The sequence below is a fragment of the Siniperca chuatsi genome, linkage group LG5 (genome assembly GCF_020085105.1).
Source record: "Siniperca chuatsi isolate FFG_IHB_CAS linkage group LG5, ASM2008510v1, whole genome shotgun sequence".
Taxonomy (NCBI): Eukaryota; Metazoa; Chordata; class Actinopteri; order Centrarchiformes; family Sinipercidae; genus Siniperca; species Siniperca chuatsi.
The window spans coordinates 29,673,990-29,693,624 of NC_058046.1; the positions used below are offsets into that span (position 1 = coordinate 29,673,990).

Consider the following 19,635-nt stretch of genomic DNA (forward strand, 5'->3'; position numbering starts at 1 on the left):
TAAATTGACTTGTGTGGGGACAAGAAAGTATTGTAAAATCCACTCAAACCAAACAATTCGAGACTAAAGAAAAGTTAGATTCATGGAAAAAATGAAAAAATCTGAATTTGTGCTTTACAAAGTTCAAAGTTGTATTGTCTTCAAGGTGCCCTGTGTTTATTAACAAACAAAGGTTATGTTTACATTAAGTGTTACTCACCAAAACAGACTGTGTCGAGGGTCTAAGGAGAGAGTGTGTGGTATGCTGTACAGATTGTGAAGCGCCATGAGACGAATTTGTGATTTGTGACATTGGGCTATAGAAATAAAACTGACTTGACTTGACTGTCCTTCAGGTCAAACAAACATATTTAATGCATTTCCTTCCTCATAAAACATTTGCAAAACCAATTTTTTTAACATTTTGAAACCTTCATTGTTTACATCCATGTTTACTAGCTAGCAGTCTTCTTCTTCCCGCCTTTAGTGAGCATTACCGCAAACTGTAGATCTGCTCCACTGTGCTACTAGAGGTCACCTCCACAGGGCACCTTAAAAAAGCTTAAACTTAAAATATCTCAACATATTTTGTTTCCAAAACAGATTCAATTTATACTTTTCTCCTTTCAACCTATTTCTATCATACTGTACGAAAAAGGTATTTGACCTGTTACCCTAAAAAAATACTTTTCTGTATCTGCTAAATTTATTTCCTGGAAACTATTAAATGTTGACGTCTTAACCACAAGGCATACATACTGTAAAAATCCATTCTAAAAAATACAGCAAATAATTTTACATCCAAGCCAACCAAAAAATAAATAAAACAATAAACCCAACCCCAAAAAAACCCTGATATCCTGTTGTTGATATATCTTGTTACATTCTGCTCCATTATCATGTTTTAACAAGAAACATATCAGGTTACGAAAGCAACATAATTATAATATCATTCCCTGTGAGTCAGAATACAGGCCTACTTACTTATTGTCTGATAAACAGACTATGTATGTAGATTATGTATTTATGTGTGTGCGAGTGTACGCTTATACAACAGCTTAATGATGTTAGCCAACCTGGATACCATGGTTATCAAGAAAGCAGCAATCTTAACCCACATACCAACACACACACACACACACTAGGGGTGGACCACCCTGTATCTGCAGGCATGCAGAGCACAGCAGAGGGCATAAACATGGAAATGCATGTGTTCACCCACACCCATGTACAAGTTGCATGGGCTTAAAAACACACAAATACTATACACGTACAGTACATGCAGGCACACAAATAGACATGCAAAACACAAGAGCACACATTCATGCTGGCATTGAGGAGTGACAGTGAAGTGTAAGCCCAGTGATTATAGTCTTACAAGATGAGAGGAGCGAGGCGGAGAAAGGAGTGGAGGAGTGTTGAAGAGGGGACAGAGGAGGAAGAGGAAGGAGAAACAAATGCAAGGGCGATTAATATGCACAAAGCCTGGTTGCTGTCTTTCTGCTGAAAGAATAAGACATTGCTGATTGCTGCTGTTGTTTCACCAACCACCACCGCCTGCTACTTGTTTTTGTTGTTCTTCAATTTTTAATTTTGGTTTTGGATGAGGACACACTGAATGTTTTTTCTCCATTTGTTTGTTTGTTCTGTGTTAAAAATGGCATTTCAGACACTGTTAATGGGCTAAAATTTCAAGAAATAGATTTATCTCTTCGCAGTTTATCAGTGTGTTCAGAAACACATTGAATAAGATATTTGTTAATCATTGGGGAAGAGGTACCAAGAATTATCACCCCAAATAAGGCTATTGTCCACGAAGGATCACATCTTTACAGTTTCCTCACTAAGCACTGCCATGCTTTCACTCTAGCTAAACTCACCGTGCCTGGCTTAATCCTTAAAAATTACCAACTGTCCACTTGTGTTGAACACTCCCAGATATGTTATCCATCATACCACAATGTCAAATGATGGAAAACATGTCATAAGCACAAGGCAGCATCACATTTCATTCTGTCGGTAGCATCTGCTGACATTACTCTGTAAGTACAGAATTGGCTTTGAGTAAGCGCAATGGTTCATCTTAGCTTAGTCTACCAGATGGGCAGACTGAGCCTTTGTTATCCACACGTCTTTGAAGGACTGCATGACTGAAGGCTGAAGTGAAAATTATATTGCTAATTGGTATTGGTAAAAACTATTCATTATTTATATTAAATATCAATTTAAGAAAGACATTCACTTTCGTATCAACATACTGAGTTTTAAAGTAAAGCCAGTACATAAATCATACTGTTTAAATAATGCTGACACAGCGATATTCTGTTATTATTGGGCACGGCAACTACAAATAAAAATAGTGATACAAACAATCGTTCTTCTTTCTAGCCTTGCCTCAGCTTGGGATCCTTTGGGATTGGAAAACCGTATGGATCACAGACAACTTGTCTTGGGGATTTACAGCTGGAGATTGGCTTAAAATTATATATACAACCTCCTCTGTAACAAGGAAGGTCGCTATTCAGGTCCTTTATCCCAGCATTATCAGGCTGGATCAATGGGAGATAAACGTATAGCCAACACTGTGAATGACAGATGATCTGCCAATGTCAGACCACTCACACAAGGTTTTGTAACTCTTTGACTGCTCTTCTCATAAAGAAGGCCCAACTGTCCATACAGTCTGTACTGTGTGAGATAACCTGGGGGTGAGGGGCAGTGTGGGGGTTTAGGCAGTGGATGAATTGTCAAGATGGTCTAGGGTATCATAGTCTTATTTGATGTTCCCACCACTGTAGTTCTGAATACAGATAGTCAGATGACTGTAAGAAGAGATGGATCGTGGCTGCGTTGACAAATGGACAGAAAAAAATGGATGGATGGTTGGATGGACTAACTGGTGGACTAATAGATGGCAGTCGATTGGCTTGTGTCATTGTGTAAGCTAGTTATGATTAGCTATTATTGTTATAGAAATTTTAAACTGCTTCTGGATTTGACTGAGCATCAAATATCAGCGATACACAATAAAAAAAATAAACATGTTCGAAATGCCCTATCCCTTAAGGTTAAAAAATTATTTTCTTCTTTTTTTGCACCAACAAGTAAACACAAATGGGGATCAAAACATTACCTCCATGGCGTGGTGCTTACTGTAATTAGTTTACTGTCTGAAACTGTGGTCACATGTGTGGTGTAACATTGGTAATGCAGGCTGATCAGAACTCAGTGAGTCAGTCAAATATTCAAATGAACAATAGAATAAGCAACCAAAAAAACCACCTAAATTCTCTCAGCCCGTTGTGTGTCATCCTTCAATTTAACCTAAATTATGTCAATAGACAAAGCGTAGGTCATTAAAACTTGATGTCATAAAAGTGAAATACTGCTTTAAATTTTAACCTACAAGCAGACTAGACTGTGTATTGGTAGTAAAAAAGTATGGATTACTAAAAAAAATCAGGATTTACTTGTGTAATTAGTCATTTCACTTTATAATAAGGCTTAATACTAAGGTTTAATACGCACTCAACTGAGGTGACTACATCTGTCCTGGTTATTTGACATTGACACAAAGCTGGCTGGCCAAACCAGGTCAGATCACTGCTACTGCATTGCAGGTGAATCTCAAACACCACACACACATACAGACACACACCTGTATATTCACACACAAGCACAACTGCTCTCTATAATGATAAATTACAAAGCCATACAGCAACCTCTGGCAACCCCTGTCCAGAGATCACTGCCAATAAACAAGCTCTGTGATTGGCTGGAGGCCTTGCCCAACAGACCTGTCCTACATTTCCTCTTTACATGTGTTGGATTGGCATTAAATGTTTTGCGGCTGCAAGGGGTTGGGGTGGGGTGCGGTGACTGGAAGATGTTACACACAGAGGAGAAGCCTGGCTTTGTTTGTTGGCATATAATATTATGCGCAATCTTTTACCTCATTGTATCTTATCCTCCTAGGCCACAACTATGATTATTCATAAAAGCTTATGTTTAATATCATAACCGAGTGGTATTCATGACTTTTGAGTCAGTGAATCATCACGGCTTCAAGTATTTAGACCACAATAAACAAGAAATCTTTAGTCTTTTCTTGATGGAGCTATAATAGATTATTCATAGACTTCACTGTGCAGTTGACTGAATGCATCATAGTCTCAGCTCCTCTGCTATGACTGTCTGAATATCTGTATGAGAGTGTGTGTGTGTGTGTGTGTGTCACAGAGAACTGGAGAGAGTCAGATGAGAGTCCCGTGCTAAAGGCATGTAGGTGTACAGGCACAGGGCCCTCAGCTGCCAAGTGCCTGGGGTGCCTTCTCTCGCATGACCCCACCCTCCCCTCGGCTACCATCTCCATCTGCCAGTCCGAAACAAACACTCCTCTTTAAGTTGCTGCAACCAGGGTTCTAGCTGACCGATCTTAACTGCTACTCGAGAAATATTACAACAACCAAATTACCTAAGCCAAATCCCACTTCTAAAGTAGAGCAGCAAGTTATCATGACTGGTATTAAACCTGGCTGTAGCAGCCCATGTCAGATAGGTCATGGAGCTATAAATAGGACCTGGAGTAGAAGTAGTATGCAGCAGCTCTGCCAGCTCTAACATTGCACTGCTGTTTCATAGAACATGGCTCATCCATTAGTAAGAAGCATAGCACAAGCCTCACGCACCACCCAGTCAGGTCAGATCAGTCCTGCTATCAGATGTAGAAGGAGGGAGATTATGCTGTGCCTCAGAAATATGGTGGAAAGCTGCAAGCAGCTGCACTCCATGATAAAGCATCTAGAGTGAAATGTATCAGGTCCAATGATAGCACAACCTATAGGTGAATTATTTATTCTGTGTGTGTGTTACTTTAGGTCTCATCAAGCCAATCGCTGGGATTAACTGTTAGCCCCCTACTAATAGCATCAGGATAAATCTCATTAAAAGCTGCTCGCTTGCACTGACATATAGTCAAAATATGACAAGGGTGACGCAACTGCTGCCAAGGATGATGGGACACAGCATTCAAATAACAATGTAGATTTTACAAATGGTTGTTTGTCATCTTGTTTTTTTCCCTTTTATTTATTTGTTTTGATATAAAGTACAATTCTGATTCTCACTGTCTTTATTTTTTTCCATCTTGTTGTGGACAAACATTATGTCCGGACATTACACACTACTGTCCTACACTATGAAAATATTACATGACAGTAGCACAAAAATAAAAACTGAACATGCTACACATTCACTTAAAAAGGTTAACTAATGGATCAGTTTGGGAAAGCAGAACAAATTAAACCTGCTGTGAACACAACATTGACATCATTTTTAAGTTCATATGGCAAACTTGTTAGCAAACAGTTGCTTATATTTTGCAACATTATCATTCATTTGGAGCCGTGTTTCTAGCCACCTGATGAATGTAAGTCCAATATTCACCCTCTTTTAGCTCTGTTTTTGGTCTCTACCAACTCCTGTGGAAAATAGCTGCCTCTTTAGCTGCTAAATGCTCCACTATGTTCATCAGCTAGTCTCTAACAGTGTCTGTCTGCTGCAGGGCTCAACAGTAATGCCAGGTTGCCACTGGCAACCATTTTGAGAAATTGGCAACCAATTCTTGGCCTTTGGTTGCCATCAGTGGCAACTAGGGATAGGAATCGAGAACCGGCTCCAGTTCAGAATCGGTTCTAAATTGTCCAATCCATTGGAATCGTATGCCTCTGAGCTTATCAATTCCTTTTATCAATGTTGGCATGCCGGTCGCACTAGTTTCTCTCCTCTCCAGAGCGGAGCGGAGACAGGTGAAGTAAACATTACTCGAGTTGACGGAAACTCTTGACGTTACGTAACACTGAAATTCAACCATGGCGTTCTGTCAGGAGATGCAGTGACCTAAACCAACAGTGAGTAGAAAAAGTAAAGGAAAAGTCTGCTCTAGCCACTAGGCTAATTTACGCAGTGTAAAATATCATAGGCTTAAGCTAATAATGATGACTAGCAAAAAACTATTATTTTCTCGATGAACTTTGACAGTTATTAACCCCCCTAAACCTAGGGGAGGGAAACACTATACTGTTTCTACACTGGCAACTAAATTTTCAGTTTCGGCAACCAAAAGCTGATGCCTGGCTGCCAGCCTGGCAACCACGTTTAAAAGTTAGTGTTGAGCCCTGTGCTGTTTGGTGCTGAGCAGGTATGAAAGCAGTGATAGTGAACCAAAACAGTAAAGTTGCGGGCCGGACAGCTAAACAATAGTTACGTTTCGCAAATTTGAGGCAAACTTTTGAAACGTCGCAATAAAGAAAAAAAAGAAAAGAAAATGCAAATTAGGCATGTTTCCATCAACTGGTTTGGTGCAAATAAACTAATCCACAAGCGTAGTTTTGTCATCCTGTTGGCAGAAGTTGGCAGTATAGGCTACGTTACGCATGGCTGTAATTAACAGAGTAGAAGTAAAGGTCGCGAACAGGAAACAAAACCAATTGTTTGTCAAAACGCATTTGTATTTTCACTGCACAAAATTGAGTGATGTAGCAACAGCCATGGCATTTAGCCTTGGCTTTGGCTTAAACCATTACTGGCTGCACGGCATGTGACACTAATTAAGGTGCTTAAAAGATATTTATTCATACTTATCAACCTCTAAATCCACTTTGGTGCTTACACTTATTTTAGCTTTTATATCCACTTAGTACGTCTATTCCTTCTATTCTCAAGTGTGCATTGACGTGATAGTGAACAGCTGTAACTAAAGAGTTTCCCCTCGGGGATCAATAAAGATTCTGATTCTGAATATTAATTTTTGTCTAATGTCTGCTGTAGCTGGAAATAGTATGTTGAAATACATTGGCAAAAGTGCATTACAACATAATCTAATTTATTTATTAACACTGCACTGTTTCCAAGTGTCTCCATTCTGAAGAAAAGGAGAACTTACTGTAAATCTGACTATACAAACATTCTAGTCTAACATTGTCAAACAACTTAGCTCTTGTATTTTGTCTCCAGCAGGTTGATCCTTGAAAACTTCCCTGTTCTGTTCCACATCATATCATCACAACATACAGAGCATCATATTTTAATAATTATTTAAAAAGAAAGTATTACACAAAAAGTTTAACTTACAAATCATACTAATTAAGACTAACACTTGTGAGAGACAAACAGATATGCCCTCTGCTAATGCCTGTTAAAATGCCTGTTCCACCACACGCAACATTTTCACACACAAGCAGTGGCCCTATTTGTGTGTGTGTGTGTGTGTGTGTGTGTGTGTGTGTGTGTGTGAAGGCAGGGTAACAGTCAAGTGACAGTATGGTGCCACCTGGCAGGGCCCCGTCAGTGGGGCTCCAGTTACGAGGCTGGAGGGGCAGCAGGAGATTTACACCAGGCAAGTGGTTGTGTAAAGAGCCACAACAACCACTGTGCTGCCGGATTGGTCTTCACGGCCATGGCATTTAGCCTTGGCTTTGGCTTAAACCGTTACTGGCTGCACAGCATGTGACACTAATTAAAGTGCTTAAAAGATCTTTTTTTATTTAGTAAAACGTTATTATATGATTATATAGTAAAACATTATTACAGTACATTATTAGCCTATATAGTAAAACATTATATTATATTTGAAGCATTTAGCTGACACTTTCATCCGGAGTTTAAATTAATCTAACAGCAGAAGGAGCTTAACTTCCTATCACTAATTTTGGGGGACGTCTTAAAGGGACAGTTCACCCCAAAATCAAATATTACCTGTAGTGTTAATTATGCATCTAGATTGTTTTGGTGTGAGTTGCCGAGTTTTGGAGATATCGGCCGTTAAGATGCCTGCCTTTTTGAATATAATGGGACTATATGGCACTCGACTTGTGGTGCTCAAAGTGCCAAAAAAAACAAAACAAAAAAAAAACATTTTAAAAACTCAACAGCAATGTCTCTCTCCAAAAAACATGACCCATTTACTCAAGATAATCCACACCTTGTTGTGAGCAGTTTTGTGTAGGAACTATCAGTAGAAAGAAAATCCTACATGTAACTGCTCACAACAAATGTGTTGCCCTAGTTTATATATCATCTATACAATATCCGAAATATTTAAAAATGCCAATCACAATTTTCCAGAGCCCAATTTGACATGTTCAAAGTGCTTTGTTTGTACGTCCAAAAGTCCAAAACCCAAACATCCCTCTGCGCTGTAGTACTTGTCGTTGCTAACTCTACTTGCGGAGGACATACCAAGCAGAAGCCTTATGCTATTCCCACCAGTTCCACCCCACACTGTGCGCAGGAACAGTGTGTACAAGTTGTTAGGGCAAGAACACACTTACATACAAACAAGGCCAATTGGGCCAAGCGGGATCTACTGCTAATGGTAATCGGACCCAAGGTGGACGAGAATTTTAGCCCTGTACCACCCATGCGTCCCCTAGTTACCTTGACAGCCCATTTCACCTTGAATGCATGACACAGAATTAAAACCACTGGATTCAGTGGTTTTAATTCATAATTCATCAATCAGAATTATTAGAGTAACTCTGAAACAAGGCAGTGTAAAATGGTGAACCTGGTGTTCAGAAAAGCCCAATGTAGGGCCATCACCAGAGGCCATCACAGTACAATCCTTTGCTGTCACAAGCTTCTGTAACTGTTCCGCTGTCCTCCTTTTCTCATACACAAACCCTAGTGTGATAAAATGTTGTCCTACGCAGCACCATCTGAGAGGGTAATTGCTGTTAGATATCACTTATATAACTGTCTACACTGTAGGTGGGGAGGTGACCACTGGGACAGAGAAACTATGAACAAATTAGTCACTCTTGTATGGCTACACATTGTACTTTTAGAAAGTGACCTAACAATGAAATCCAATTATACTGTTTGCGTTTCAGAGCACAGCACATTGGTCTCAGCTCTAGTATATGCTGTGCCATGATGGAATGAGCAACACCTGTGATGAAAAATCCTGAAATACATTATGGATGTGCTTACCTCTCGCAGATAACTTTTTGGTGTTGATTATTTTGGCGGCATACTCCTGTCCTGTACACAGCTTAACACATCTGCGCACCACTGAAAAGGCTCCCCTGTAAAAACACAGAATAAACATTTACTAGGCTTTGGTGCATTGCTATCAGTGGACAACTCTGTCACACACCAAAGTCAAACAGGTTGATACTTGAAGTCCAGTTGATATAATATTTCCGTGCTTCTCTAATTGCATTATTCATCATCTTTTAATGGGGAATTATCATCAGCAGAAGAACTTGATGATCATGGCTTAGACTTTGCTGAGAACATTTTCTGCCCAGCTAGCATTTTTCAAGGCCCAACACAGAATAGACCTGATGTCACTTGCTCACATGTCAACTGTGGCGAGCTACATTAAAAGGCTATGCTGCAAAAATGTGTCTGCTTAATAGGCTCCCACGAGGTTGCCCATACACAGTCAGCATATTCTAAATAACATGCACACATGTGGTGTGTGAGAGAGGGGGCTATAACGGGCTCTTAAACACAAACCCAGCATTAGTTAGTAGGCCCTTTACCTTGTAAAGCCTGCCATGATGCACAACACTTGCATCAGGCACAAAACTAAAGTATAATGTCTTACAGCCACTTCATCTAAACTTTGGTATGTGTTCCCAAAACCAAATTTTGCCATTGCTGCTGTGTGGCTCTACTAAATATAACCCAAAATGCCTTGCAACGGTAGAAATGGAAATACCGTTTCCACTGCGGGAGCTCAGTGTTTACCCTACTGTTGCCATAACGAAAGAAAGAAACTAAATATTTTATTTATGTTATTTACCTCATTTATGTGTACTTGTTTCATTTCAGCTCAGTGTGAAAGTCTTTACTGCGTTTTGCTGTAATTTACGGTCGCGCTAGCTTCTCTCCTCTGCTGTGTTTCACCGAGGGCGGAGCTCAGCACACACACAGTGCGGAGCAGAGAGACAGGTGAAGTGAACGTTAAGTTACTGGAGTTGATGACAACTCATTACGTAACGCTGAAATTCAACCGTGGTGTTATGTCAGGACATGCAGTGACTTAAAACAACGGTGAATAAGATGTAAATAAAATGTAATTTGTTAAGCTATGAGTAAAGTTAGAGGAAAAGTCCACTTAATGTAAACATTAATATTTTTAATAATGCACCAGGTTAGAGGGTTCCTTGTACAATTTACAGCATTAGTTCTCTGAGCCATATTACCAAGCAATATTGGTATTGTTACTGAAATGTCCCTAACCAAATCGACATTGAATCGAATCGGAAATCGAATCGGGACCTTGTGAATCGGAATCGAATCGATACGGGAAATCAGTGGCGATACCCAGCTCTACGGCAGAGAACTGGCCTCACAGTCTTGGCCAGCCCTGGCCTGGCCTGTAAAGTTAGATCTGCCCCAGTCTTACTGCCACTTATTGACAGTGAAAGGTTGACTGGTGCCACTGGTCTGCCTCCATACTGAGGCAGTTACAGACAACCAATAAGGTCAGGGTCAAAGGTGAAAGTTGTGAGACCAGCTGACCTTAGACTTTGATGAGCAGACGCTGGGGAAAATATCTATGTGGAGACAAAAACCGCTGCAGAATTCATATGGTATTTCAATACTGTTTCTGCACCTGATAAAAAAAACAACCAGCTGAATGAAGTTTGAAATGCTCCATCTCAGGGTGAGGACTGTCTGGTTAGTGTAGTGGAAGAGAATCAACGTACTTACAAAGTGCTTTTCTTTAGCGACCTGTGGCAAAATAAGACCCACAAGCAAGAAACTCACTGACACACCGTTGTGTATAAGCACTGCATGGGCGACACCGGCCACACACGCACACAAACAAACGCATACGTTACTGACACCAAACTCCACAGCTGTGCCTGGAAAGTTCACACTCCGTGAGGTAAGTATCTAGCGTCAGGGCTAAATATGCTTTAACACACACACACACACACACACACACACACACACACAGTTAAACAGTTCATGAATCATTGCTTTTCAAAGTCTGGTTTGACACCCAGAAAGTGGACATGGAGGGATTTAAATAGACCTCAAATTACTTTTGAAAAACATTGGTGCCTTCTGCAGTCAAGGGTTTTGTAACGGGATAACTCTGAGCTTCTGGTTACGGCCTCACAAGGTGCCTGTGATGTAGAAGAATTACATACTGTAGGATTTGTAAATTTATACTCTAAAACTTCAATTCTAACTGGGACTAAACAGGATGATATCAAAAACAAAGAGAAAAATTTTGCTTTAAAGCTTTATTTGCTGTTACAGATTTCTTTTTAGCAGCCTTTGAGTGTGTTTCTCAGTGAGTAACTGTGAAAGGAAGCTACATTCAAGGTTGTGTGACTGTTCATATTACTGTTAGTAGAAAGGAAAATCCTCCCGAATGCGGGATGGTTTTTTTATTATAATTAATTATGAAGAATTCAAATGAGCATCTCATTTTTGAGGCCTGCATTATTCAAGTATAAGAAGATACTGATATATTTGATTATTAACTTTATAATATGAATAAAATTATTTTTTAACTAATACGTGATGCACACCAAGCCCAAAATTCAATCAACACATTCTCTGGTAAATATGGGAGATAATATATACATTTTTTTAAACCCTATGGCACAAACATAAAAAACATTCAAGTAATCTTTGATAGATATTTATTTTGATAGATAAAGATATTTTGCAGTGCAGGGCGTACAGATTAGTCTCTCTCTCACACACTGAGAGCTTCAAAGCCAGTGCTTTTGACTGGTGAGTATTTTTTTTAGAAGCTAAGATTTATCTGAACACAGCGAGGCCTACACATTTGATCAGTTGCATTCTTCACAATGTATTTTTTAATCAAGAGAAAGGACCGGAGCATGAGGCCTCACTGGGTTTGGGATATATTGAAGTCAGACAGGCAAAACCTTCCCAGATAACAATATTTATTACTTGTGGGGTGAAACGAGCAAGGCTAGGATGCAATGTTGTCTGCAATCAGTCTGATCCCTGTGTCTTCTATAGCAATAAGTTTGGCAGACGACCATATGTTTATGGTTGACCACAGTAGGCCTGCACGATATGAGGAAAATCTGCGATGTGCGATAAATTTGTTCAGTATTGCCATGACGATTTGATTTGCGATAATAATAATCTCATAATCTCATATCTCAATAATCTCATTGTAAACAAATCTAAAATGTCAATAAAATAAATCATATACACCAAAACACCATATACACTAAAACATATAGATCAAAATACTGAGTGAAGTTTAGAAAGAATGAAGAACACAGACGTCAGTCCTGTCCCCTGTCCTCCTCCCTCTGCTGCTTCTGTGATTCACTTCCTTCTTATTGCGTTTCAGGCAGTCTTTTGCGATGTGTTTATCGCGCATGTTCATATCATGATGACGATGAATATACGTTTTATCAGTCAGCACTATACCACAGCCCAATCTATCGTATTGGGCTTTTTTTCCACCAAAAACACATGATTTGAGTGTCAAACACTCCCCTCCTGTAGGCTTGCAAGGTGGCTCTGAGCTAGCACTTCACTAAGGACAGCAGCTGGAGCCAGCTTGGATTTACAACAGTACAGTGAATTCAAATGGTGACCCAGTTTGATGACAAAAATAAAGCATCCTTTTAAACTTCTCAATTCATTACTGCCTAACTCACCTCTCTAATTTCCATCCTTATGTTCAGTATGCTCCAAATGACATATTTTCACACGAAAATACCGATTTAATGCTCAGTACACGGCTTTTGTGTGTTGCTAGTTAGTTGTTTGTTGCTCATAACCAATGTATGCAAACGTAGTTGATTACAACTAGTTAACCTGTACCAAGCTCACTACAGCAAGTTACTATCTTTTCAGAGCCACTTTTCAAGCCAACAGGGGTTGAGTGTTAATACTCAAAAATATAGGCTTTTGGTGGAGTATCCCTTCTGTAAATGCTTCAACACTTCTTTCATTTATCAGTTTAAAATCCGATAATGTTGGTTGACCAGAGACGTGCGTTTCACTTTTGCCTTTTAAAAGATGAGATGCTACATGAGCTGCCATCAAGACCTGTAAACACTTGAAAATAGTCCTTAAAACCACTTTCAAAAGAGAGTTGTGTCAACGGATGGTCTGACCGCTGTTTCAGAGGCTCTTTAACTTTTAAAATTCTACGTAAACACTCAATGTGAGCCGTTTTAGGGCGCAAAAATGCAAAAAATTTAATTAACAACTTTTAATTAGTGAATACTTGTGCAAAAAATATTTTCTATTGAGAGCTTTAACTTGATGAATCAATGAATCAAGCTAAAAAAATGTATGCTTATTCTCTCTCGGGGTTGTCACAAGGCATTCTGGGAAAGACAGCAAACCAGATGATTTAAGCAGAAGTAGACACGGCAGGTTGAAGGTAAGTGGGTACATACACAAAACAAACAAACAAACAAAAACCAAACAAAGTTTGACACTTCATCGTGCAGTAAATATCCCGCCCGAGTCTAACCATGAAACCCACAAATAAATACAACACTGTACTTTAAATATATTGGCTGTTTTTTGTGGTCATTGCAGTTATCATCCCAGTGGTGGCTGGCAAAAGGCACGGGGCCAATCAAGCAATCAATAAATAACGAGTGATATGCACAATAATCAAACAACACCAGCGAGAAGCACGACACTTCACAGCAGCAATGTAAACAATGAACGCCTGATGAGGAGTGATTTCTCTATTGTTCCCCTCACTCCTCCGCCCTATCCTAATGATAGAGTAACTATAATGTTGCAATATAGAGACTTAAACTACATCTCCAGTGCTCACAACTGAGTTTGGTGACCTCACTGACCTTTATGTTCATTTTTATCTCTTATGATATCACTATAATTATCATACATTGTGTGCGGAGCTCAAACATTACTTTTAAGCGGCATTACTGAACTTGTTTTGTCTGTTTTCCCTCTCTTATGGTATTAGTTTAGTACAGTTAGAGTGATTTGGCTCAACAGTTGTTAGTTTATTATGAGCAAAGAGAGACATTTATGTCATTCAAACTCCATATTTCAATTTTTCAAACTCCTGCGGCACTACAGCTGAATTTTCTGCGGTATAATTACAGATGTATGATGACAACGATAGTAATATTAATAAGGATAATATAATTTAACTAAAATTAACAGATATAATATATATATATTATATTTTGCTGGAATTATTGTACAGTATCCTTTAAATTATGACTGATATGGATCTTGGATAGGAGAAATTGTGTCTGTTATAAACCATTAGATACCCTCTAACAAAGAAATGTGTGCATGTACAGTTAATTTAGCTTATTGAATGGAGATGGATGGGATGTGCAGAATGTCTTATCTTGTATTATCTGCCACCACAATGCTGCAAAAACACCTCCTAAGACAGAGAGAGCTGTCACCCCTTCCCGTAATGTGCATTTAAGCTGTAAAACTACTTGTATTTATACAAAACATGTGTACATCTAGATGACGTCGATTCTGAACGTTAAATGGATGAGTTACAAAGAAGAAAATAGGTCAAATGCAAAAGAGAATCAAATAAAAAAGATAAAAATGGCCTGTCAAATTAAATTTTAAGACCACAAGAATGCATTTATTTGTACAGATCTTTGTTTTCTAGCCTTGCAGATGACATAAATTCATTCTTCAAGAGGATATCTGGTCAAAGCACTCAGAAACAGTCATGTGTGCAGCCATAAATAAAATACATAATTTTCATGCACATTCACTGTATTCACCACATCTGGAGAGCCATGAATCCACACTATCTGTAAAGGGCTTATAACTGTTAGAGAAAAAATATATACTTTTTTTCCATCTGTGGTCCAAATGGCTGCACCACAAGTCGTTTCTGACACCCCACTCCTCTCTGTATTTTAACGTGAAAGAAATTGCACATCATAGAACTGCAAATATTGTTGACAGGTTGTTGTTTTTTTGAGAAGATCTCGAAACAAACATGAGAAAATATTCTGAGAAGAGCGAGCATCTGTTATAGAGACACACTGACTTACAGAGAGACATTGACTTACACACACACACACACACACACAGAGAGAGAGAGAGAAGCGTATTTTGAGAGCTGTCATCCCGAAAACGCGCGCGCGCGCACACACTCACACACACACACACACACACACACAGCACTGCTGGCCTGCAGAGTCGCTCAGCTCTGCACTGCCTGGAAACCAGCCTTTCTACTGTTTATCCACATTACACTTTATAACAGATAACCCTCCCACAAACAAGCAACCCAAACCGGACACAAACACATTAAAACAACTGATACTCACTTCCCCAGCTCCTCGTATAGCTGATATTCGTCTGTGAATCGCGTACAGGTTGTCGTGGCCATGTCGCTCCCCTGTCTCTCGCTTCTTCTACTTTGACAGCTCCGAAAAAACTGCGGTTATATGGCGCTAAATTTGCGTTTGAAATACAGGTCCGCCCAGCAGCTAGACGGCAGTTGGAGCGGTGAAATGCCTTGTCGGAGGCGCCGAGTGAAGGAGGGTTTGATATAGAGAGACGAAGCGACCAGGGTGGGTGCTCTCTCTCTCTGTCTCTCTCCACTATCTGACAGCTACCGCGCTCAACCGACCCGTGATCAAGCTAGCTGACCAAAGTAAAGCGACTTCCTGCTAGGGTTTCCAGAATAAAACGCAAGAATGTTGATTATTATAACTTTAATAAAGCATGCCGTTTTTATACACGCTGCCCAAGGGTGTTGTGGAATTGATTCTGATGATAATTTAATTAAAATGCAGCCCCTGAAGACGCACATAGGATTTTTTTTCTATCCTGTGTAATAACTGGCTAGTTGTGTTATTATCTTGTGAGCACAATATTTTAAAATAAAATGTTTGTGGGGACTTTAGGGGCTCTGTTAATTGAGCTTTAATTTAGCCTTACAGAAGGCTATCGTTCCTTTTAGCTAGTTAGCAAGCTACTTGTTAAAAAAAACCCATACCAATTTAATTAATACCCATACTCCATTCAGTCAATTTATTGACTGTGATATGGTAAATTCCTGCTGCGGTTATAGTTAACCTTACAAACAAATCATGGTTATGCTGAGAGTAGCTCGGCAAGGCTACACCATGACACATTGCCAGATAGAAAGCATTGCCAGCTAACCTATGCTACGGGGTTAGCTGGTTAGCAAGGCTAGGCACACGCTAAGCTAGGCTTAATCTAACAATTAAAGATGACATAGTTGTTAATTTTAACCAATTGAATACACGTTACAATTTTTATAATTTAACAAAAATATATTGGAAAGTCTTTTCCTGAACGGGAAACCTCTAAAATTACAGGTGCTATGCGCATGCGCATTTCACAGTCCGTAGACTGGTTGGGTTACTCAGACTATCGGTATTATAATAACATTTGGATTTCTCTGATTTCCCTGTGATGCAGTTAATCATGCAGTTAATCATGTTGATTTGTTGTTCTTATTCGTGAATATTGGAGATACTTGGAGATTTGCCACTGGCAAAATATTTTTGAATGTGTTTTACACATATATAAATAACTAACTAAATAGCTTTATATACAGACCATGGTTGTACATGTAAGATGGGAGAAACAACAGCATATTTATTTATTACAATTTATAATAATCACTTACCCGCCTTTTTCTACTCTAGAAAACGTGCTTAATAGTTTTATTTGTTAAGCGGCAAATATGCACTTTATTTGAAGGCATAAATCACCCATTTTCCGGTCTTGTGCTGCTAAGTCTGGCTAACTTGATACAGTCCGCTTGATTTGGTTGCAGCTTCACTACTGAGCGGCGGTGCAGGAGCACCTCTCTGTCGCCCTCTGGTGGACAAACCGCGCAACGGCAAAGCGCGACAACGTAATCGAACACACCTCCCGCCTGCACTGTGCGTATTTCCAAATAGGGGCAAATATGAGAGAGCTGGTTTGTGCCTTCAAAACGTGCCGCCATGTGTGTTGTAAATGCATGTATTTATCTGAATTCAAGCTGGACGATGTGACATGTTTCACGGTTTTATCTACAAAACGTTACAGAAAGACTTAATATTAACCCTGAAATTAATTTCAGAAAGACATAATTCAGACCAAAGCTCTGATAGCAGATAATACAGTAAAACATCACTATAAACGTTCAGGACACAGAGACATAGGTCACTATAGCAATATTATAGAAATACTGCAGTTATTAGTTGTTCCAATTTGGCTTTCATGGCATGATAAATATTCAGTTGCATGTTAATTGCATTTTGTGCATGCAAAATAAAAGGTATGTCACAATGCAAAATTGCTTTCTGCTCTTTGTAAGTACACTCAGGGGCCATAACAAACCCACCAACCAAACTCTGTAAAAAATGTTCTGAGTATTAACAAAAGAAAATCACATAATTTCACTGTTGCCATCATTTAACTGCTCACATTATTGTCTAAATGTTGTTTCAAAGCCTTCTCTACACGTCTTTACGGGTATGTAATGCTGGAAGGTATATTTTAGTGAAATGCTATTATAATCAGTTTTCAACAACAAGTGTGTGTAATCGTAGAATATAAACACCTCTTTGTGTCATTAAACCCCCAAATTTGCAGAAGCATTACCGAGGACATGAGTAGCTACAGCCCTGAGTACATCATCTTGACCTGGTGTCATCTCTCATCATTGATTTGATCTCTTTAATGCATATTTTAAATTCTTCAAGACAAAAACTTGTTCCTCTTTGATTTAGGATAGTGTGTCAAACATATAGAGTTCTTGCAGTTTAACTTCACTCCTGCTCCAGCAGCCCACATCCTCTCAGTCAGTGTGATCCCTCCAGAATCTAACTGGGCTGCATCCAAAATGCTCGAGGATACAAATTTACCAAAGCAGGACGGCCTACACACTGCCAATAACAAGTACACAGAAATTAACTAAGTGGTTAGCAGATTTTTGGAAGGAAACACAAATGATAAACAATTTGAATGTTCTGTGCTGGTCTGTTTCTTCAGAGTGGCCATGAGGCTGTGATGTAGTGCTGGATTTAAAACTGGGCAGTAGACATCATGTGACCTCCAGTTGGTGATTACTGAGGCCTCACAAACAGCTATAGAAACAGATTATATCTTTTAGGAGAGTGCTCATTTTTACTGTGGTGAATAGTGTGGATTTGGGAAGATAGGAAGGTGACTAAATCCAAAAATAAAAGTTGTGTGATCAGAGTTTGGCAGAGTCCAAAGACTCAAAGAGTAAAAATGAGTTTGGGGGTTGAAATGAACTGTAATGCAATTAGAGATGACTCTTTCCTCAGAAACAAACCTTTTCTTGCAGGAAAAAAAAAAATGCATTGACTCATCTGACTTCTGTCTAATGATTTATCAGATGAAAAAACTTGGTTGAAACTTGATGGTTGAATAAAATATCAACACCATTTCTCTCTCTACAGCACTTCTGTCAAAAACAGCACCTTTACTTACAGGAACGCTAACTGACATTTCAGGCAATTTCCGTGCATCAAAGTGGAACTATAACAAACCTTTAGGAGGCGGTGTAGTCCCTCATTCGTCCAGGAGTGTTCTATCGTAGAAAAGGTTTCAGTCGTAGTCATCTGGACACTGTTTTCAGAATCAAGACGTTTCGGCTCCCATCCGGAAGTCATTCTCAATTGTGAAAAAATGGAACGGGAACTCAGAAATTCAAGCTACTCTGTGTTACATAAGCCCTGCCCTCAGGAAGGAGTCTACCTGATTGGGCCATCATGGAAACAATTAGGTCAGTTTCTGGTGAAACTAGCTAATCAACAGATACTCAGGTAGACTCCTTCCTGAGGGCAGGGCTTACGTAACTCAGAGTAGCTTGAATTTCTGAGTTCCTGTTCCATTTTTTTCACAATTGTGAATGACTTCCGGATGGGAGCCGAAACGTCTTGATTCTGAAAACAGTGTCCAGATGACTACGACTGAAACCTCTTCTACGATAAACCTTTAGGAGGGTTTGTTTTTGTCTCCCAACACATATTCCAACACCATCCCTACCGCAAAGGCTCATTTCAGCTATTTGAAATAGTATTAACTGGTTTGAAGAGTGTCAGCTGTCTTTTTAGCTGTTTTTTTATTTTTTAAATAGCCATTCTAGCAGTGTGGCTCTGGGGAGGGCAATGCTGGTCGCTCAGTGCATCACTTTGGTCCAGACTAAAATATTTCAACAACTATTGGATGGATTAATGAATTCTTTCGTACAGACATTCATGGTACCCACAGGATGAACCCTAATGACTTTGGTGATTCCGTGACATTTCGTTTAGCGTCACCATGAGGTTCGCATGATTCGAGTGAAATGGCATTTAGCGCAAAGCAACGCTGTGTCTAAATACAACCTCACAGAGCCGCCACCATGGCTGTAGACTCTTTGTCTTGTTATTTGAGGGTTTGGCCAATCAAATGTGTGAGTGATATCAGAATACGAGGGAAATAAACCCCCTCAGCTCTGCCCCTGCAGCCACATGCTAGAGTGCTTTCCACCAATGCAGCAACATAATTGCTGCCAATTAGTGTGGTTAGCCACTTGGACTCATTAATTAGACAGTTGACCTTTTGGCTTCCTGAGTCATAGGATGTTGCAGGATGACGTCTGAGATCTAAGATACAACTTAAATG

The 19,635-nt window shown here is 39.4% G+C and overlaps 1 protein-coding gene across 50 annotated transcripts in view; it reads right to left on the reverse strand.

The window, feature by feature from the left end:
- Positions 1-15,719, reverse strand: part of camk2b1 (calcium/calmodulin-dependent protein kinase (CaM kinase) II beta 1) — a 74,191-nt gene extending 58,472 nt beyond the window's left edge. For 4 of the 50 annotated variants that reach the window (XM_044197669.1, XM_044197665.1, XM_044197671.1 and 1 more), the window contains exons 1-2: positions 15,303-15,671; positions 8,971-9,065 (exon numbers count right to left, since the gene is read on the reverse strand). In XM_044197669.1, coding sequence (XP_044053604.1) covers positions 8,971-9,065; positions 15,303-15,364 — 157 coding nt within the window. In that variant the 5' untranslated portion in view covers positions 15,365-15,671. Of the gene's footprint in view, positions 1-8,970; positions 9,066-15,302 lie in introns of all 50 variants that reach the window. The other 46 variants (XM_044197676.1, XM_044197679.1, XM_044197667.1 and 43 more) reach the window with 28 other exon arrangements.
- Between the last annotated feature and the right edge of the window lie 3,916 nt (positions 15,720-19,635).